At 35.0% G+C, this 23579-nt stretch overlaps 1 protein-coding gene across 1 annotated transcript; it reads right to left on the bottom strand.

The window, feature by feature from the left end:
• Positions 1-13349: 13349 nt before the first annotated feature.
• Positions 13350-19309, bottom strand: LOC104089851 (pyruvate dehydrogenase E1 component subunit beta-3, chloroplastic-like). Its single transcript, XM_009594852.4, has 4 exons — positions 18955-19309; positions 18619-18728; positions 18164-18207; positions 13350-14621 (listed from the first exon to the last, which is right to left on the bottom strand). Exons 1-4 carry the CDS (start codon positions 19058-19060, stop codon positions 13649-13651), a joined length of 1233 nt encoding a protein of 410 aa, XP_009593147.1. The 5' UTR covers positions 19061-19309; the 3' UTR covers positions 13350-13648.
• Between the last annotated feature and the right edge of the window lie 4270 nt (positions 19310-23579).

Below are 23579 nucleotides of genomic sequence, written 5' to 3'. Positions count from 1 at the left end.
CAAGACTGGTAGTACTGAGTCAAAAACTCTAACATAATACATGAAATGGTCTCAATGATCGAATACTCAATATTGTTTGATTAAAAATTAATAATACAATGAAATGAACAGACTTCAAGGGACTGCGACGACCAAGCAGCTCTACCTTGAATCCTTGCGATTACACTCTAACTTTGTCCAGGTCCGATACCTCCAATACCTGGCTCTGCATAAAAATGTACAGAAGTATAGTATGAGTACACCACAGTCGGTACCCACTAAGTATCAAGACTAACCTCAGTGGAGTAGAGACGAGGTACAGTCAAGACACTCACTAGTCAAATAACCTGTACAATATAGCAGTATATAATAGTACTGGAAAATAACTAGCAATGATAACAACAAACTCAACCAAAGATATAACAACAAGGCAATAAGAACATCATAATTATTACTCAGGCGAATAAGGAACGCAAGTACAATCAACACGTCAAGTCCTTCAAATATAAATCCTTCACATATTATTCTTTAAGATAAATATCATTCGAATATACTTTTTTTTTGAATAATTATCTTTCAAATATAATTCTTTCCAATAAATATATTTTCAGGTAAAAGTCACCATGTGACATCTCATTTCAAAAATCATAAAAATTACGTGTCTCAGTCCACTTTCATAAGATCCGCATGATCAATTTATTTTCAATAAAGTAAGGTTAAAAATCTTTAAATCAAGTAAGAAATCAACAAAAAGATAAGTTTATTTTAGAAATCGTTTGAGTGAGGAAAAATGACATTTCCATTAAAATAAAGCATCAGCTAAAGTACTGATTTGGATATAGAATTTATTAAATTAAACATACTAGAAAGTTTTTCTTTTATTTAAAACAACTCAATCAACAAAAACAAGTACAACCCAAAAATACAAATCCTCAAAGTCTCGTACGAAAAAGTCAAGGTCAACACAATACATCAAGAAATACAAAACACTTAATATTAAGTCAAATAATACATCACGATAAAACAAAAGAATTTACAAATTACGAAAAAATAAAATAACCAAAGGCAAGTGCATCCATAGAAAAATATCCAACAAAAGGGCACTCCCGAAGTACCGCCTCGTAGTCCCAAAAGTAAATATGCAAGACAAGGAAAAATCTCACGAGGTACCGCCTCGTAGTCCCAAAAGTAAATATGCAAGACAAGGGAAAATCTTCCGAAGTAGCGCCTCGTAGTCCCAAAAGTAAATATGCAAGACAGGGAAAATCTCCCGAGGTACCGCCTCATAGTCCCAAAAGTAAATATATAAGATAGGGGGATCTCCCGGAATACCGTTCCGTAGTCCCAAAGTAAATATGCAGGGCAGGGGGATCTCCCGGAATACTGTTCCATAGTCCCAAAATAAATATGATTTTAACAACTGCACATCAAGTACTCACATATCACAAATGGCTCATCAAGTGCTCAAATATTACAACATATCACAAATTGCACATCGAGTGCTCAAATATTTCAACTTGCCATAAAAATAAAAAATACATCATTTTTCACAATAAGGAGCCCATGGCTCGACCATAATGTGCACAAAATCTTAACAAAATATATTTCACATAAATTCAAGGTGGAAATCACACCAAATCATCATATAAAAATAATTTCAACAAACAAGGATCTAGGCATGACAAATAGAGGATTTAATAAGTGCCAATAATTTCCAATTTAATATATAAGGGTATCTAAGGATTTTTAATCAATGAAATTCGCACATATAAACCAAGTACGTATTCGTCACCTCGCGTACATGGTGTTCAATTATACAATTTGCACATAATACTCAATGCCTAAGGGAAAATTTCCCCACTCGAGGTTAAGCAAGACACTTACCTTTTTGGAAGTTAGGCCGATATTCCAAAAATCGCCTTCTTGCTTGAATTGACCTCCGGACGGCTTCAATCTTTCTTGAGCCTTCCTTACATTACTACGAGGTTCCGAAAGTTCTAGCAACTTCAATCTATTTATAAGCATAACAAAAGTGAACCATAATTAGGAAGATTTTTCATGGTTTCAGCTCATTTGAGCATTTTATCAAATACTAGGTGTGCAAATTTGGTTACAAGGTTCTTATACAAGATTTCCTTCACTCCTCAATCCAATCTTTACTTATTTTAGCCCAACAATCTTTCCACAAATCTTATTGGTACATACATGTATAAATAATACTCTCATACCCAAGAATCATACTCCTAATCAACCATCTTCTACCCAAATTCGAAATTGAAAACTAGGGTATGGAACTTTACCTCTTAGATGAAGAACTTGTGAGATTTTCTTGTTGGATTTCAAAGTTTGGACATGATCTTGATGAACAAAATACTTCATCTACTTCCTCTCTCTAGAACACTCTCACTTCTCTCTAAAAAACCTTAAATAATTGCCCCAAAATAAATCCCAATGCCTATTTATCAAAATGGGGTCGGGTTATGAAAATAGGAAAATTAACCCTCCGGAAGCAGGTCTGCGGTCGCATAATGGACCGTAGAATGGGTATGCGGGTCAAAAAATGCACTGCAAAATCGATGCCCAGAAATGGCCTTCACTGGACAGGTTTGCGACTATTTTGCGGTCGCATAACTACTTCTGCGATCGCAAAATTGGTTGCAGAATCGCATTTTTCTAGTCTTTGATAATTTGGTCATAACTTCTTGTAGGGGTGTCCAAATGACAAACGGTTTGAAGAGTTGGAAACTAGACACATAGACCTTTCTTTTGATATATAACACACCGTATACCTCTTCATATGAAGAGAGGTATGCTCGTTTGAAGTTAAGTCTTGTGCGAACTCACTTGAAACTTTAGTCTATTTTAAAATTTTCAACTTCAACATTTGATGCCGAAACCTATCGAATCAAGTCCGCTTGACCTCAAATTTTGCACACAAGTCATAAGTGACATAACGGACTTATTCAAATTTCCAGAATCGGATACCGACCTCGTTATCAAAATTCAACCTTCCATCGAACTTGCCAAAAATCGTCTATTTTCCAACTTTCGCCAAAATGCGTCGTATTGTCCTACGGACTTCCAAATCCAAATCCAAGCACGCGCCTAAGTCCATAATCACTATACAAAACTATTGACATCATCAAAATTCTATTCCGAGGTCGTTTGCTCAAAAATCAACTCTTTGGTCAGCTCTTTCCATTTGAGCTTTAAAATGAGAATTTCTCTTTCAATTAAATTCTAAATCTTCCGAAAATCATACTCGACCACACCCGCGGGTCATAATACATATTATAAAGTTGTCCAGGACTTTAAGTCATTGAACGGGGCATTAATTCTTAAAATGACAAGTCGGGTCGTTACATTCTCCACCTCTTAAATATACGTTCGTCCTCGAACGTGCCAAGAATCTTTCTGAGGACTTTAAATTACTGAGTGTATTTTTACACACATACTTGTGGGTGATTCTACGTTCCCGCAATTTAACACGGGTTCGACGACACCATCTCAATTGATATTATTTTTTTTCTCCATTCTTATAAGCTTTAAAGCAAATTCCCTAACTCTCCAATCATTTCAAAAAGGCCTGATTTTCACTTCGACACACGGTATTAGTCTCAACTGGCTATAGTAACTCATGCCTACATACACATCAACTTTCTTGATAGTGTTGAAGTACGTCAAAAAAATTTCCGGGTTGCTACATTCTTCCCCGCTTAGGATCATTCGCCCTCAAACACATAACATATTTATCTCTTCCTTTGCAAATCTCAATCCTCCAAATTTTACTAACTCCCAAATTTTTCAGAAATTTCGGCAGAGTCCCCCCTGTAATTGGGCCTATCCACCTGCCAGAGTAACACCAAAACTACTCCTAACAACACATCCACAACCCGACAAAAAATACCACAAGGTATATATCAATAACACCAATCTCAGCATTACAAGCACTGCATTATCATAATGATATCAGGACATGAAGCACATCATATGTATGCTCATCACCACATCTCTGGTCTTAAAAGTTGTTCATAATTAATTTCAATATCATCAATTAATCTCATTTTAACCACCACCTCATTTTGAATTTTCACAATACTGACAACAGAATGTGAGGCATGAAGACCTCATGATTGCTTACTCGGATTGATGAGTCACATTTAACGCCACCTGAGTACTCATCTCATGGGTTAAAACTCAATGTTTATAGCACGAAAATGGCTGAATATGCAGAGAAAACTATACAAGAATTATCAAATAAGCCTAACACGCATGACTCTTTATTAATACTGTTGTACAATTATATTTCACAAAGGAAAACTTTTAAACTCATAAATATTTCACCACAAGGACCCCGTCCTTACATAACTTTCATCATGGCTTGTAGCCCGGTTTAAATATTTCACATCATGTAAAACAAATGCGAGGATCTCGTCCTCAACTCCAAATCACAAGTATGTTGCACATTGTGCCAACTGCAATTTTCAATTTTCTTTCTTTCTTCTTTTCAATATATTTCATAAACAATTTTTGTTTTACAACATATAATGAACCCTCATACCGGTAGGGCATATAATTCATAAGATTGAAATCAACTATTCTGAAATCACATCAAAACTCACAGTAGTGAGAAATAAAAAGTCATGTTTGGACTTATAGCCCTTAATGATGTACAAAATAAAAATGATAGACACGGACTAACATCATCAAACCTCCCAACAAAGATACACATGTGAGTGGTTCATAAAATTTCGAGGCTTACCCATAAGCAGAGCATAATAGGAGGACTCACCTTAATATTCAGATCCAAATCAAATTAAGGGAAAATATCCTTTTTATAACAAATCAGGATCATACCTGTAACGACACCATCAGGTGTATCGGCCTCAACTAAATCATAGCATTTATAACAATGGGTCGGGCCTCCACCTCTTAGGCGCCCACTACCCGTTTGTCCTCCACCTCTAACTGACTGTGCACATGAAGTATTAACTGGAATAAAGCTTGTAGTTGGAGTGTTATGATGAAATCCACCCCTCCCAAGTCTGGGACAATTTCTCTTGATGTGTCTAGTATCAGCACACTCAAAACAATCCCTCAGCGGGTTTGGCTACTCACACTGAGTCTGTGCCGGATAACTGGAATAACTATTATAGGAACCCCGTGCCGGTGGTGCATTAAAAGAACTTATAGGAACACTCGAGTATTCTGGAATTGTTTCCATGACCCCGTTGATACTGAAATGTAGAATTATTAACAACGTGGGAATACCGCAAGTCCCATTATCATCCCATACAAATCTCAGCTCTTAATCATATACAAGTTTCGGAGAACCTTTCAATACAACATAAATACATCTCAGGCCAAAACTCATATAACACATGACCCCACAATCTGATCGTTGATAGTGGACTCCCTCACTTGGCGTGAAGCCATAGGACACATTCCGATGATCCATAATACTAACCTTCATCGCTCGTAGGACACCGGTCATAAGACACCTCAAGCTATTTATTTGGCGCATGTCATCCTCGTGATAGTTAAACTCGCTTCCTCCAGTGCCTTTGTTGCGTATGTACCCTTAGCTAAGAAATCCCATACGAACTACATAGTCTCTAATACCACCAACTATTTCAGATCTACATTCACACCGTGACCCCACCACAATTGTGATGATTACACAATTAATTAAAACTTCTTAATATCATACTTATCAACCAGATGTCAGAACCTGCTGTACCTCAATGTGCACAACTGAATGATCTCTCAACACTTCTGCATCCTCGATCTGAAGGACACGTTGTAATAATGGTTCAACAACCCTGGCCCCCTTATAACCCCTCTATAGTATCACGAACTATTGGCGCATAGTTGATACCGAGTGCGCAATTTCATACACGAGTGGATGCAAAAGAACATAAGATATATGCTTTAAGCTGAATAAATGCCGCACGATAAGGAATGAAAGAAGTGAAATTTTCTAACAGTTCTGTAGCCTCTCGAAGATAAGTACAGACATCTCCGTACCGATCCGCAAGAATCTACTAGACTTGTTCGTGACTCATAGAACCTATGAACCTAGTGCTCTGATAATAACTTATCACGATCCAAAATCCCACCACAAGCGTCGTGATGGCACCTAGTCTCTAAGACTAGGTAAGCCAATTTCCATTACATTTCGAAGGCATTTTTTTTAATAAACGAAACCAACAACAGAAATAATTATAACAACCTCCCAAGACTGGTAGTACTGAGTCACAAACTCTAACATAATACATGAAATGGTCTCAATGATCGAATACTCAATATTGTTTGATTAAAAATTAACAGTACAATGAAATAAACAGACTCTAAGGGACTGCGACGACCAAGCAGCTCTACCTTGAATCCTTGCGATCACACTCAAACTCTATCCAGGTCCGATACCTCCAATACCTGGCTCTGCACAAAAATGTGCAGAAGTGTAGTATGAGTACACCACAGTCGGTACCCAATAAGTATCAAGACTAACCTCAGTAGAGTAGAGACGAGGTACAGTCAAGACACTCACTAGTCAAATAATATGTACAATATAGCAGTATACAATAGTACTGGAAAACAACTAGCAATGATAACAATAAACTCAACCAATGATATAACAACAAGATAATAAGAACATCATAATAATTACTCAGGCGAATAAGGAACACAAGTACAATCAACAAGTCAAGTCCTTCAAATATAAATCCTTCACATATTATTCTTTAAGATGAATATCTTTCGAATATACTTTTTTTTGAATAATTATCTTTCAAATATAATTCTTTCCAATAAATATATTTTCAAGTAAAAGTCACCATGTGACACCTCATTTCAAAATTATAAAAATTACGGGTCTCAGCCCACTTTCATATTTTCCACGGCACCTCGTGCCCATATTTCTATCGCCATCACACTAACAACTCACGTGTCAATAATAAAATCATCATATTTTTCTCCGGTACCTCATGCCCATATTATTTTCATAACTGCATAGACAACTCACGTACCAAAATATCAATGTAAATAAGATCCGCATGATCAATTTATTTTCAATAAAGTAAGGTTAAAAAATTTAAATCAAGTAAGAAATCAATAAAAAGATAAGTTTACTTTAGAAATCGTTTGGGTGAGGAAAAATGACATTTTCATTAAAATAAAGCATCAGCTAAACTACTAATTTGGATATAGAATTTATTAAATTAAACATACTAGAAAATTTTCTTTTATTTAAAACAACTCAATCATCAAAAACAAATACAACCCAAAAATACAAATCCTCAAAGTCTCGTACGAAAAAGTCAAGGTCAACACAATACATCAAGAAATACAAAATAATTAATATTAAGTCAAATAATACATCACGGAAAAATACAAGAATTTATAAATTACGAAAAAATAAAATAACCAAAGGCAAGCGCATCCATAGAAAAATATCAACAAAAGGGCACTCCCGAAGTACCGCCTCGTAGTCCCAAAAGTAAATATGCAAGACAAGGGAAAATCTCCCGAGGTACCACCTCGTAGTCCCAAAAGTAAATATGCAAGACAGAGAAAATCTCCCGAGGAACCGTCTCGTAGTCCCAAAAGTAAATATGCAAGACAGGAGGATCTCCCGGAATACCGTTCCGTAGTCCCAAAGTAATTATGCAGGGCATGGGGATCTCCCGGAATACCGTTCTGTAGTCCCAAAGTAAATATGATTTCAACAACTGCACATCAAGTATTCACATATCACAAATGGCTCATCAAGTGCTCAAATATTACAACATATCACAAATTGCACATCGAGTGCTCAAATATTTCAACTTGCCACAGAAATCAAAAATATATTATTTTCCACAATAAGGAGCCCATGGCTCGACCATAATGTGCACAAAATATTAACAAAATATATTTCACATAAATTCAAGGTGGCAATCACACCAAATCATCATATAAAAATAATTTCAACAAATAATAATCTAGGCATGACAAATAGAGGATTTAATAAGTGCCAATAATTTCCAATTTAATACATAAGGGTATCTAAGGATTTTTAAATCAATGAAATTCGCACATATAAACCAAGTACGTACTCGTTACCTCGCGTACATGGTTTTCAATTATACAATTTGCACATAAGACTCAATGCCTAAGGGGAAATTCCCCCACTCGAAGTTAAGCAAGACACTTACCTTTTTGGAAGTTAGGCCGATATTCCAAAATTGCCTTCTTGCTTGGATTGACCTCAGGATGACTCCAATCTTTCTTGAGCCTTCCTTACATTACTACGAGGTTCCAAAAATTCTAGCAACTTCAATCTATTTAGAAGCATAACAAAAGTGAATCATAATTAGGAAGATTTTTCATGGTTTCAGCTCATTTGAGCATTTTATCAAACACTAGATGTGCAAATTTAGTTACAAGGTTCTTCTACAAGATTTACTTCACTCCTCAACCCAATCTTTACTTCTTTTAGCCCAACAATCTTCCCATAAATTTTATTGGTACATACATGTATAAATAATACTCTCATACCCAAGAATCATACTCCTAATCAACCATGTTCTACCCAAATTCAAAATTGAAAACTAGGGTATGGAACCTTACCTCTTAGATGAAGAACTTGTGAGATTTCCTTGTTGGATTTCAAAGTTTGGACAAGATCTTGATGAACAAAACACTCCATCTACTTCCTCTCTCTAGAACACTCTCACTTCTCTCTAAAAAACCTCAGATAATTGCCCCAAAATAAATCCCAAAGCCTATTTATTAAAAAATGGTCGGGTTATGAAAATAGAAAAATTAACCCTCCGAAAGCAGGTCTGCGGTCGCATAATGGACCGCAGAATGGGTATGCGGGTCGCAAAATGTACCGCAAAATCGATGCCCAGAAATGGCCTTCACTGGACAGGTTTGCGACCATTTTGCGGTCGCATAACTACTTCTGCGATCGCATAACTACTTCTGCGATCGCAGAATTGGTCGCAAAATCGCATTTTTCCAGCCTTTGGTAATTTGGTCATAACTTCTTGTAGGAGTGTCCAAATGACGAACGATTTAAAGAGTTAGAAACTAGATATATATACCTTTCTTTTTATACATAACACACCATATAACTCTTCATATAAAGAGAGGTATGATCGTTTGAAGTTAGGTCTTGTGCGAACTCACTTGAAACTTTAGTCTATTTTGAAATTTTCAATTTTAACATTCGATGCTGAAATCTATCGAATCAAGTTCGATTGACCTCAAATTTTGCACACAAGTCATAAGTGATATAACGGACCTATTCTAATTTTCAGAATCGGATTCCGACCTCATTATCAAAATTCAACCCTCGATCGAACTTTCGAAAAATCGTCTATTTTCCAACTTTCGCCAAAATGCGTCGAATTGTCCTATGGACTTCCAAATCCAAATCCAAACACGCGCCTAAGTCCAAAATCATCATACGAAGCTGTTGACATCATCAAAATTCTATTCCGAGGTCGTTTGCTCAAAAGTCAACTCTTTGGTCAACTCTTTCCATTTAAGCTTCAAAATGAGAATTTCTCTTTCAATTAAATTCTAAATCTTCTGAAAATCAAACTCGATCACACCCGCGGGTCATAATACATATTATGAAGTTATCCGGGACCTTAAGTCGTTGAACGGGACGTTAATTCTTAAAACGACAAGTCGGGTCGTTACAATATTAATATTTTTCAATAGAAAAAATACTATACCCTTGCAATGTTGGTTTGACTACAGCTAAATGAAGAGGTTCGACTTATACCCTTCAATTTCTAGAGGGTGTTAAATAGAAATTAATGATAGCGATTGTATAGCCAAAGTTTTGTTATTTATTTGATGTCCGTTTATACAAATTGACTCTTCAAACAAATATTTTTCAGAAAGAGAAAAAATAACCCGTTTTGAATATTGACTGATTTTTGTAATGTTTCTTTCTCTAGCACGTAGGTTTACTTCATTATATATGTAAGTAAACTTTTATCAACTTTTAAACTTTTTTTTAATCTGGATAACATAGACGTGTACCCTATATATTACATTTATGTTAAAAGAAATTCGATTTATTCAAATCTAGCTATAGTATTTTTAAAAACTATAATTATAGAATTTTAAATGTAAAAGAGTTTTATAATTATATTGGGTATTTTTTTCTTTTTTTGCCAGAGGCGAAGTAGTATTTAAATAATTTGAATTAAGATAACAAATGTTCCTAATATGAATGCATATGATCATTAACCGAATTAAGTATGATAACATGATAACAACAGATAAAAAAAAATATTTTAATTTAAATTTAAAAACTTTATCTATAATTTCAAAGTCCCTCCTTTATATATATATATATATATATATATATATATATATATATATATATATATATATATATATATATATATATATATATATATATATATATTTGTATTTGACTAACATAGTCAAATATAAAATAAAGTTACCATATACTATTGACATTTATTAGCTTGCCACTTGACTTAACCATAATGTCAATTATATATGGTAACTTTATTCCTTTAATAAATATATAGATGTATTTACTTATCTATATATATATATATATATACAGCTACCAAAACGTTGGAATGCCATTATTTCTAATGAAATTAAGTAGATATGTAACGAACCGATTAACATACCCCCTTTTGAGAAAATAGTAAACCACGTACCTGCCCGAATTCTTCAATTTGGAACCTACTTTCTGCACAACTTCAAGGTTTTGTTTTGATTGAGAAGTGATTACTCCATTTATTATTGAGCCATTTTGAAGGAAAAGGGGACGAGAAACATTTTCTGAAAAATATTTTGTCATACCACACACACACTTCACAAAGTAACAGGGTATGGGCAGTTTTGTTTGTTTGTGTGCCACAGCCAGATTCAAGGAATATACATCTGAACTCTTTGTGTCAATTAACCCAACAAAGAAGGAAGTAATTTTCTTCTTGATTGTCAACATGAGCATACAATTTCGTTTCTTCCCTGCCCTTCTTCTATTTATCTTTTTTTTTTTTTTTTTTGTAGTCTCATTTATACCTAAAGCTGCCACACTATTGAAGAGTAACCGAGGTCTGTAGGTTATGCAATGAGGCAAAAATCGGCATATATATATATATATATATATATATATATATATATATATATATATATATGTATGCATACATAATTCGAATTGGAAGCAACAAAATTCTTTAGTTCGAACAACCAATCCTTTATAACATATGTATATATAATTCGAACATAAAGCAATGAGTTCGGTAAAATTCATACATTTTGCCCTAGCTCCGCCTATGATCACCTCCCCTTGAGAATTAGAGAGTTAAATTATGCCCTTTTACTAACACCATATTTCATGCTGACCAACTAATTATTCGGCCAGACAAACATGTGAAAAAGTATAATTACACCAAATTACACGCAAATCCAATTCCTACGTGGATAAATATTTTTTTAAACGTTCAATCAAATACCATAGACATTTAAGATTTGTCAAGGTGAAATGAGGATGCCATTAATGAGATAAATGTTCAAGCCGATTGACATGCTAACAAGACGTGCCTAAGAAAGTCAAGCTTGCTTCTTATTAGCATCATTTATTATTATTATGATTTAGCAACACTCCAAGTGGGAGAAATATTAAGGCACCAAATACGATTTAATTTGTCAATTAGTCAACAATCACAAGTTGAACGAACATTAGCTCACATGAGGAGTCTTTGGCAGACTAGTCCAAATCCCAGAAAAGTGATTTGATTTAATTTGCTTTCCACATGGGTAGAGACGAATACAGTCCAACATAATCAATAAGAAGAGCAAAATCATGTTATAGCAGACTGACAGGCATAGATTTTCTTGAAACAAAATACTGGGTATGGAGTAGGCAAAGTACACTACTACTTTGTCCGCTTGGTTTAAGTATTAGCACATCATTTGTGTATACAGAAACACTAAAAAGACCACGCCCTAGGGCCCCTACCTTCCACCTAGTATGTAACAAACAGTCGCAGGTACAGTACTCTTCTGGTCCGACTCGATGCCGAGGAGTACCCAACTACCCTCCTCCCCACTCAAAACCAGACCTCGTCTACAGCATCTACAGCAGGATGCGAACAGGTAACATGCACCTGACCCACACATACATCACGTGTTGCATCCTTATCACTGAACTAAAGCCTTGGAGCGCAAATTCTTGCTAGGAATTGACATATCAAATAGCTGACATTCCCCATTTAAAAGAGCGAAAATTGGAAAATAATAACTTGGACATACCTGAGATGACTAGGTTGTGAAGGGGACAATAAAGAAACATTTAGCTCTAGTATATATGTTAGACACGGGTGTGGATCCGTGCAATATAGGTGTGGATCATCACCAGACATACACATTCAATGAAAATTGTGTGGATACACAAAAATGATGAGCTACCCAATAAATTCAATTCCTATTGACACTTCCACATGAGAATAGTACTAATGCACATGGAAATGTTTTAGAGTCGAGCTAACAATGAATATTGCAACATAATGGACGAAATCCGCACGAAATACACCCACCCTTATCACATCCAGCAGATACGGGTGTGTCAAGACAGAAGAAGGATCCACACAACATAAGGATGGACCATCTGAATGAATTGATGTCACTAACATTCTCCAAATAATGCTCATTGCATAAAGCCCAGTGATCGGAATACTCATTGCATAATCCATAGGCCATATAACCACAAAGAAGTGAGGTAAAGACTGCTAGCTCAACAAATCCTAAAGGAAGAGGAACTTTTAAGTCATATCTTGAATTCAAAGTATTGAAACAATACTATTTTATCTATAAAATGGTGTTGTAATCATCTCTGCCATCATTAAAGGCTTCAACCCGTCCTTAACAAAAAATAACACTGCAAGAGCCAAACTTCGCTATTGTTAGAAATCCAGAATATCATTTCTGAATACAACATAAACTTTGTAAACCATTAGAAAGACAGATTCATAATGGTCATCAATCTAGTGACAATTTACAGAAGCATAACATTCACGCCTAATTTGAAACCATAGAAGACTCAAATTGAATGTTATCTCCTCATGCTCATGAGAATAGCATAGTACATAAACTAGCAGCAGCGCAGAGTTGAACAGAAATTTGATACGTTTTCTACTAATCTAGAAGCAGAAAACACCCATTCTGATATTCAACAAAAGTTTGAATAATTACAAGATTAGTTTTGTAGGTTTCACATCATGGATAGTATTGCTACAATATGGCGCAAGAGTTCCAATCATCTGTATTCCCAGTCACTTAGGGAGACTTAAATTTAACAGTTTCAGCAAACACCCATTCTGATATTTAAATGTAAGAGAACTCCAGCTTTATTTATCAGGTACAAAGTTAAGAAACAAAAAAAATGATAATGTTTCCAAGAAGTCTTGTAACCTTGTCAGTACATAAAAAATCTAAACACCATTTTGATGTAAGTAGACAATAAAACAACAGACACATCTCAACTTAACTAGAACTTGCAAGTTCCACAAACTCAAATCTATAACAAAATCAAACATTTTAACTGACAATCAAAAGTTGAACTACGACATAAGCAAATGACACAATGAAATGGCGTAATTACCAAAATGCTTTTACTACTTGATCACTGGCAAAGCTGTTCAACTGCAGTAACAATCTGGGGAGGTTGGACAACAGTCCAGTTCTCTAACGTCCCAGCATACGGAGTTGGCACATCCTGTGATGAGAGACATACAATTGGGGCATCTAAATAGTCGTGGAAGTTCTCAGTTATAGCGGCTGTCAAGCTGGCACCAATACCTCCTGTCCGCATACATTCCTCGACGATGAGCACACGGTGAGTCTTCTTCACTGAATTTCCAATGGTGTGAAGGTCAAATGGTTTCAATGACCTGATATCAATGACCTCAGGATCATAACCCTTGTCCACAAGGGTCTTCGCGGCCTGCATCACGTGATACCTCATCCTGGAATAAGTTAAAATAGTAACATGCTCCCCGGGTCTTACCATCTCAGCTTCTTCAAGATTCAAGACATACTCTTCGTCTGGAATTCTCTCCTTGAGGTTGTAGAGCAAAACATGCTCAAACAGAATCACAGGGTTATCGCTCCTAATAGCTGCCTTCATCAAGCCCTTGGCATTGTAAGGGGTCGAGCAAGCAACCATTTGGATTCCAGGAATTGACTGAAAATATGACTCGAGGCGCTGAGAGTGCTCTGCTCCGAGCTGTCGACCAACTCCACCAGGACCTCGAATGACGACTGGTATCTTAAACTGGCCACCAGATGTGTAGTGGAGCATACCACAGTTGTTAGATATCTGGTTGAAGGCTAAAAGAAGAAAGCCCATGTTCATTCCTTCAATAACTGGACGCAGGCCAGTCATTGCAGCTCCAATACCCATTCCAGTGAAAGAGTTCTCAGCAATGGGAGTGTCTAGAACCCTGAGATCACCATATTTTGGGGCAAGGCCTTTAGTCACCTTGTACGAACCTCCATAATGACCGACATCTTCACCCATTACACAAACAGTGGGATCTCTGTCCATCTCTTCTTCAAGCCCTTCGCGGAGTGCCTCAAAGAGCAATAGTTCATGCCTAAAGATGTACAATTCAATCACATAAGTGGTGTGGTCAAGCAACAAGAAAGCCGGATAAAGAACAATCAGGTACATGAGCAATTGTGTAGTAATTGATATTCACACCACGATCGACATTAAAAAGTATGAGAAAATAGTGCATATCTGACCAGCCAACAAAGATCTATTCAGTGACGTAAGTTTAACGATTAAGCACAGTATAAAATTCTTATAAAACCACGGACATAATCTATACCGAATAATTAGGAAGACTCCCATCAAGGAAGCACATATAACTCAAATACATCCAAAGATAATGTTGGTTATGACCGCCATTATAACTAAACGAGCTGTGTAGCCCTTAAACAACCAGATCAGTAACAGAAATGCCTGGAATCCCACAGCAGGAATCTTATGCATTAGGAGGAGAAATAATGAAGTAGGGACCTCTATGCTAGCATATGGTTGCCCAAATCATTCATGTAATTAGAACGTCCAAACCCAACAAAGCAGAAAGGAAAAATCAAAAGCTCAACAAGTTTGAAGTAGGAAAGTAACCTCCCTTTTGAAGAGCTCCTAAAGAGATAGCTTGACAAGAGTACAAGGAAGTTACAGGCAAAGCAAGAGTGGTAAAGAAAAAATAATAATGATCAGAGGGATCTCTGATGTTTAAATATGAGATTGCTTAACCAGTTATAGCTAAGAATTAGATCACGAGTTTCTCAGAGGAGCAAAGCAAGCAACAGTTGGCAACAATAAGTGCATCTGCTAGGGGTAACATCTCATCTGTTATACACTTACGAAATTCTAACTTCAGTTATAGGTTTATAAATACAAACATTTGGTTTGGCCTGATGTTTAAGTACAACTGAATTCCAGTTCTCTCCACTAATATCACATAATTGTGTTTCTATATTGAGTGGCATGATTCAAAGGTAAAGTTCGGATCCCTTTGTTTCTCCTAGCGGCATACTTGTTCTAGTGTGTTTTCGAAACCATTCATCCATTCCTATTTTTCCACTTAGCACATCCCCCCCCCCCCAACATATACACAGAGAGAGAGAATACTCTACTCCATCATAGCAACTGTTCTACCTTAAATAAAAAAGCAAACCTCCACCGCGCCTTTTCCCCTGATAATTCAAAGTATTTGTTCAATATGGATCATCAACTCTCCATTTTGTTTATGTTGCTATACTTTCTACGATTTTTTTTACCATGAGCAGATATCGTGTAGATCTGAAAATCAGGAAAATTCACATGCATGATTAGTCCAAACACCAATAATTTTGAAGTCAAGTCTCAAAATTGAATTGGAAAAGTCTGTTTCTTTTCTTAGCAATGACACTGATATGATGATTCAATAGCAACACTGGTATTTACCAGGTATAGTTTGAAAATTTTCACTATGTAGTATATACACAAATGTACTTGCATAAGCTGGGAAAACTATTGTGGTGTTAGACATTAAACTTCGGAAAAGAGGGATAGTGCATAGACTAAGGGGCATTATTAGAGATATTACACCGGTGACACAGAACCATTTTGAGTTTATTCCGTAAAACAAAGACCATATTTCTGCTAAGAGCATTCATAGAAATTCATAGAGAGGGAGGAAGAAGAATATATTCATTGACATATATTGTAGAGTACAAAAAAGTTGGTTCTTTTATTTATTTATTTATTTGGAAAAAAGTTGTTTGATGAGTGCTAGACAAGAAGAATTCCTTATTAAATATGTGAATGTCACATTATACTCATTGACCTAGAAATGACTAAGAAAAAAACATATGATAATGTGCCAAACCAAAATGTCTTCTGGTGAATGCTATACTATTTCAACTCATTTTTCTCTTTTGCTACAATATGTATCACAAATAGAGTTAACAAATATTCCTTTGTGGATTAAAAAAAAAAGAACAAAAAAAGCTTCAGCTATAAAGGAAAGAAAGGAATACACCTCATATGTAAAAGCAGCTCTATGTTGGGGTTATAGGTCAGTGAAAAAGTACAATAAAAAATTAATAGCTTACTTTTAAGAAAAGTTTTAAAATAAACTGGGGTTGGCGAACTCTATTAGCAAGGACCCCCAAGGAATCCATATAAAGTTGAAGGGAATTTTTCAAGCAATAACAAATAGGAGACAGTGAGATCTCAAAAGAGAGTCACAATTCATGCTGGTCTATGTAGTTTATCATTAGGATCCTATAGGGATATTCTTCTCTTCTTTTTGTTCGTGAGTCGCATGACATGTTCAAGCAGCAAAATGGAGCGCAAGGCAGAATGCTTTCCAAGATGTCAGTACAGTTGTAAACTTTTTGTAGCTTTTTGGTGTAATGATATGGACACAATCTAAGATTTCATCAGTTCCTTACAAGCTGGAACTAGGAATTGATCTTTCGTATAGCTGTACGGTTTCAGCAACATCTTAGGGTTTTTTTGTCTTGTTTGGATAAGCCAACATCTTAGAGTTGTTTTCCCATTAATAAAATACATGTAATGGCAAATAAAGATGCTCAACAGTTTAGAGCAAATAAAAGATAAAAAAGTGAAAGTACCACAAGAAAGAAAAAGTGAGAATACAAACAATTTATAGCTTTAGGGATCGTTAGGTTCACTTACTAGTTATGCAGGAATTACAATAAAGGTTTGTTTATGCAGTGACTAATATGAAGGATTATTATACATGAATTACTTACTTTAAAAGTACATTTTTGTCTTTAAATAGTTTAATCCTTCCATTGCTAATACACGTATTCTTATTTCACATTCTATCCCGCATGTTAACTCGAGTATTATTTAATACCGCCAACAAAATGCTGTTATGCGGCGATTATTCTTTTCTTATGCGACCAACCAAACTATTTATTATCTTATGCAAGAATGTATATCTTATGTCGGATTCTATGTTAGGATTAATTGCTCCAATACCACAAACAAACGACCCTTAATAACTCCCTGTTTTTTCAGAAAAGTCCAACGGAGACGTTTGGCTATAAGAAAAGATTCGGTAAGATTGTATCCGTTTTCTCTCTATGTACACCTACTTTGGGATGGAAACTAGCATTGAGCTTCTATTCGCTACGTAGTCCTTTCCTTTCTCTCTTTTCTATTTTTCTCTGCTTTATATCCCTCGTACTAATCCAAACACAACAACCATATCACTCCCACCATCCCTCTCCTTTCTTTTGTTTCCGGTCCGGAACAAAGAAGACAATTAGACATGTTCAATGCAGGATGAACCGGCATCAACAACTGCAATTGTTTTCAATTTCCTTTTATCAACTCCATCAAGATTAGTAGCTCCACCAAATCATAATCCTACCACCAAGCTCCTATTTAAGCCAAGATTCTCAAACATTGCCCTAGTCAGCCATGATTAACTAATCTGATCTGCTAACAGGTCACCCATACGACATGAATTTTCGTAAACAAATGATGATTAGGGTCCTAGAATACAAATATTAGGAGAGACAACTGGCAACTACAAGGAAGCAATTTGAACTGTAAAGATATGCATGCATTGTGTGCATGTAAAACTCAAAGGAGAAGTAAATATACCCCGGCTTGGATGTAGTAGAAGCAGCAGCAGTATTTTCTTTTGCCTGTAAAAGAATTACACACAACACCAAATCTTAAAGTCCAAAAATAATAAAATTTACTCCCAGTCCCATTTTATGTGATAGACATTTGATTGAGTGCGGAGTTTAAGATAGAAAGAAAGATAGATTTTTAAACTTGTGGTCTAAAACAAGCCAGACATTTGTGTGGCTACAAATCATATCGTTAATCATAAAATGACAAAATAACAAGTTTAAAGTTAAATTGATTCAAGATATATAAAATTGTAATTCTTTTGGAACAGACTAAAAAGGAAAGAGGGTCACATAAATTGGGACAAAAGGAGTAGTAATTTAGTACGTACTAATTTATGCACATTTCTGCTAGTAGACAATTAAATTCATACATAAACACACACAATCATATCATAATGAGAGAGAGTGAAGAATACTAACAGCAACTGCATTAGTAATTATTTGTTCAGCTCTTCCCCCACCGCCACGTCGGTTCAAACAATAGCTCAAACGCCCATCAGATCTGACCACACAAAATCTTCCTTTCCTCTCTGCACCAACAAACACAAACAAATCCACAAATTGAACACAGAAGATTCAAACTTTGGATACTAAACAAGGTCCAAATGGCTCAACCATAAAACACAAAGTTTAGAAAAACCCAAGAATCAGAAAAATTGAACCAAACATACACAATCAATTAAACCCGAAAAGACATAAACAAAACTAACAAACCCAATTTAGGAAAATAGCTAAATAATTCATAAAACAACGAACCTGAAAAAGATTTGCGAGAATTGGCGAAGAGTGACTTCTTGGAATCCAAAGAATTGGCTGAGGAAAGTGCAGTAGCAGCACCAATTCCTTGTATAATAGCAGCCATTTAGAAAAACCCACGAAGAAAAATGGTTTCGTGATTCCAAAAAAATGGAGTATCAGATTGAGAATTCAAATGCCACCTATAACTATATATATGAAAGAAGATTAGAAGGGGGCGGAGATAACAAAGTGTTGAAAGGTGTTTGATACGTTGGAGTGGGCGATTTAATTGAAGGAAGATGAGAAAATACTATTTAGCGAAGAAAAAAGAGTGAAGTGGAGAAGCTTTGAGCCACAATTTGTGCTTCGTTCACATCGCCTGATTGTGTACTTGCTTATTCACTGTAATATGATGCTTCTGTCCATAGAGATTTGACGCGTGTCAATGTGAAGGGTAAAAGTGTCACTAGAAAATTTATGAGGTTTCCTAAGTTTGCTACGTGGTGAAATTTGAATGGTTATTGCTGGTACAGGAGAAAGGTTTCAGTGAAGGAAATTACTGGCAAGTTGAGCTATCGTTGCTAGCTTAGGAGTTTGGATCAAGTTGGTGGTCCTACCCTAACGACCAGCTCGTTACTTGTTTTTGATGAAGTACTAAAAGATCGAATTGCATATTTTGCTATAAAGTTTTCGGTAGGACGACTTTGTAGTAAAATCTATATCTAACCATATCTATATCTATCTATCTATATTATTATAAAAGTATGAATACAATATCGATTTATAAAAATAATCTTATAATATTAAGCATAATAACTCATAATATAAGGACATAACTGGAATTCTAGATATTAGCGTTATAATCGTATTAGTTTTAGGACATAATACTACACGTTAGGAATCCTATTAGTATAATTACTTTCGGGATGTCTAATTCATATAAAATTGAACAAGTAAATATCTTTAGCCATGTAATCCTATTACTTTTAGGATATACTTCTTAAAAATTCATATTACTAATTTAATTTGAAAACGTATTATAATGTCCTATTACTAATTTAATTTGAGAATGTATTATATTGTCCAAATTCATTTAGAAAATGAGAGCCTATATTATTATAAAAGCATAAATACAATATTAATATACCAAAATAGCCCTAAAATATTAAGCGGAAGAACACATAGGGAAATGACATAACTGTAATAACTTATTTTTTTAACTACAATACCTTCTATGTTAATTTTTAATATTTAAAATTTAAAATTTAATAAAAAAAATTCTATTAAATTCTTATTAAAAATATGCAAGAAGATTTAATAAAATTAATTTCATAAGAATCCTCCATATTGGCAATACATTACCACTCTATAATGTCCAATACCAGAAAAAAATAATAGTATTATTAAATGGACTGCATAAAGAGTTGAAATTGAGAAAAAGATATCCCCACTTTAATATATTTTTATTTTATATTTAAACTATTTTCCTACTCAAATAATATTTTTTAATCAAATTTTCGTGTAATATTGAAAAATACCCAATTATTAAACAACAACTAAGAAAATATTTAAGAATATAAATATGTGAGAAAGAAAAAAATTGGTTGGTAAGAGTCAATACCACTAATGATTCTACAAACATAACGATCTAAATGTGAAATGTCATATCAATCTTTTACTCTTTGAGGATAAAATTTATGGTGGATAAAATTATAATTAAAAAATATTCAAAACAAGAGATGAACTAATATTAAGAACTGAATCAACATAAAATAAATTAATTTTTTATGTTAAAACCAAATAATTAAATATTTTAATTAATTATTTAGCAAGAGAATCCAATTCAATTATTTTTTAAATTCATCATATGAGTAATTCTTATTCAAGTTAAAAAAAATCTTAGGGTATATAAATTTATTCCATAAAAAGAGCGTTAGAATACAAAATAAAAAGGATAGTATACTATTAAGAATCAAAATGATGAACAAGTGTCTGAGGAAGCACAGTCAAAGCTAAATCTTAATCAAGAACAAGCTTTCAAGACTATATTATAAAGAGTCGACTTTGGTATAACGGAATTATTCTTTGTAGATGCCTCCGGCGGAATTGAAATAATATTTCTATATCATGCATTACTTGCAAATATCATATTAAGAGGCATGACACGATTAGCAATAATAGCCAGTGGTGTACCATCAATAATTTTATTGTGAGGCCACCCACTTTAGATTCGGTATACCTCTTCAAACAATTTAAATAATCATCACAAATATATCAAAGCAGAGCAATGGTGCTAAATTTATAAGGAAAGAAAAATTGATAATATCGGATGAAGCACTTATGGCTAAGTGTCAAACGATCGAAATAATTGCCCAGAGTTTTAGAGATATATTGGATATTAATGAACCGTTTGGTGGAAAATTAATGGTTTGAGAGGTAATTTTTGTCAAGTACTACCAGTAGTTCCAAAATCGATAAAAGCAGAGACCGTAAAAGTTATCTTACCAAAATTATATTTCTGGCCTCAAATGAAAAAGATTAAACTAACAAGAAATATAAAGTAAGAATAACTCCAGTATTCATTGTCTTCTTGCTTCGTGTCGAACACAAAGAAGAGCATCCAATAAAAGATGATTTGGTTCTTCCTGAACACTTGGTTATCAATCACAATAGTAATGGTAGTGCATTTAATAAGAGAAATATTTCTATCATTAGATTTAAACTCAATTCGTGCAAATCGCACTATATATATATATATATAGAAAACGCATATTCTTGTGTGTTTTCCCATAAAAATTAATGATTAAGTTGAAATATGAATTTTATTTGTCGATAACGTGCAATGATAGGTTAATTTACTTGGAATAATTGACTAAAGTAATTATTATCATTGCACGTGATCAATAAAAAATTTTGTATTTCAATTATAAATTGTATTCCCTTTCTTAAAGTAATATTATCATTATTAGTGGCATATTTGTAACTTATAAATAAAGAGAATATAATTATAAATTATATGTAACTTATTTTAAGTGTAATTCTTTGGCGGGGGCAAGCAATGGCCGATTGCTTTTTGAATTCAAATATAGTTTACTAACGATGGCAATTTACTATATACTGTTTACCCGAAAAATTGGATAACGTTAAATTTAGGTATGGTTCTAAGGATACGCAAATTTTTTTGATATAAAAATAACAATACGAATGTTTTTGCTATGAAAATGGGAATGATGAACAGGGAAATTGAATAAGTTGAGACAAAATAAGCACAAAGAAATCTCAATGTATCTGAGAAAGGGATGTGTTTATTGCCGTCTATCTTGCCTATAGCTTACAAGGATTCTCCTTTTTATAATAGAGGGTCATTGTTTTATCTATAATAAAATAATAAAATAATGCATATAGTGGAGGACCTATGATGATTTCTCTCTTCCTCGGTTCTCGCCAAGATTCTCTCTATTGGTGCGGTTGTAATGGCTCTTGTCTGCGAGCTCGATACTGACTCGAACTCGGTATTAGATCAAGCCCTCGGTCTTGGTTCGAGCTCGATTCTACCTTGGGACATCGATATTCGGGGGGAGTGTTGGTCGGTCTAGGCATCTTCGATGATCTACGAATTGCCTCGTAGTTCGATTTGGATATGGGCTCGATAATGATACTGAGTTTTGTCATTGATCGGTCTTATAGCTCGAAGCTCGACGTTCCTACTTCGAAATTCGACCGAGCTCGTCATGTAGATACCCTTCAATCAAAACATCATCGTCTCGACCAGTTCTTATGACTGAGTCAATCGGTTTTGACCGTATACAGATAGTCCCCTCGTTTCTCGGAAAAGGATGTGGCGAGAAATGGTATGATTTCCCTACGGCTTGATCAGATTTATGCTGACGTTTATATTGATCCCGACCATGACGTATGTGATAGCTGTCCCATCGGCTCGGTTTTACCGAGGCATTTAATGTGTGTCAGACGGTGGTCGGCCGCCGCTGATATTGAACCGTCATGCTTCAGTCTATAAATAGCCTTTCCATACAACCTTTACCACTTTTGCGCCTTCTCTTCTTCCAAATTCTCTTATTTATCCTCTCTATTTCGTTGCTTCAGAGCCGCCCACCCCAGAGTTTTGGTGTTGTCAATTTTTCACTTTCCTTTGCATTCTTTCTTCTCTTATCAATGGCGAAAACTTCGAAAACCATACCTCAGAAGGAGAAAGCTTCTTCCTCACGGTCGTCCGATGATAAGGTGTCGGTGGAGCCGTCCGTTCACGACTATGTTCCTGGCTCGTGCACTTTGAAGACCGATTTTAAGGTGGAGAATCCTTCGTCCGTTCCGGGTCGATGTGAGCACGTGTCGATGAATACGTGCTCTATAATGGAGGATCACCTCGAGGCCGTCAGAAAAGACTGCAACTGGGGTTCCGAGGTTGTGTTGCAAATTCCATCCTCCGATGAGAGTGTCACCATTTATGTGGAGGGGTTTTTAAGTGTTTATACTTATCCCTTCACATTGGGACCCGTCGACCCGGTGATTATTGATTTATGCAAAAGATATCAAGTCACCCTCGGTCAAATTCATCCCTCTTTTTGGCGTATAGTGATCTTACTGCGCTTCTTCTCTATCAAAGCCGGGGGTTGGATTTTTCT

Source organism: Nicotiana tomentosiformis, chromosome 12, assembly GCF_000390325.3.
Source record: "Nicotiana tomentosiformis chromosome 12, ASM39032v3, whole genome shotgun sequence".
NCBI lineage: Eukaryota > Viridiplantae > Streptophyta > Magnoliopsida > Solanales > Solanaceae > Nicotiana > Nicotiana tomentosiformis.
Note: the sequence above shows the minus strand (reverse complement) of the source record. Positions and strands in the feature narration are given on the sequence as shown.

What these genes read in the sequence shown, in the direction of transcription:
- LOC104089851 (XM_009594852.4), bottom strand. Translation starts at nt 19,060, where the DNA reads ATGGCTGCTATTATACAAGGAATTGGTGCTGCTACTGCACTTTCCTCA. An exon ending in TAATTACTAATGCAGTTGCT is followed by an intron (nt 18,208 to 18,618) that starts GTTAGTATTCTT and finishes ATTCTTTTACAG; the next exon opens with GCAAAAGAAAATACTGCTGC. An exon ending in TCTACTACATCCAAGCCGGG is followed by an intron (nt 14,622 to 18,163) that starts GTATATTTACTT and finishes GTACATCTTTAG; the next exon opens with GCATGAACTATTGCTCTTTG.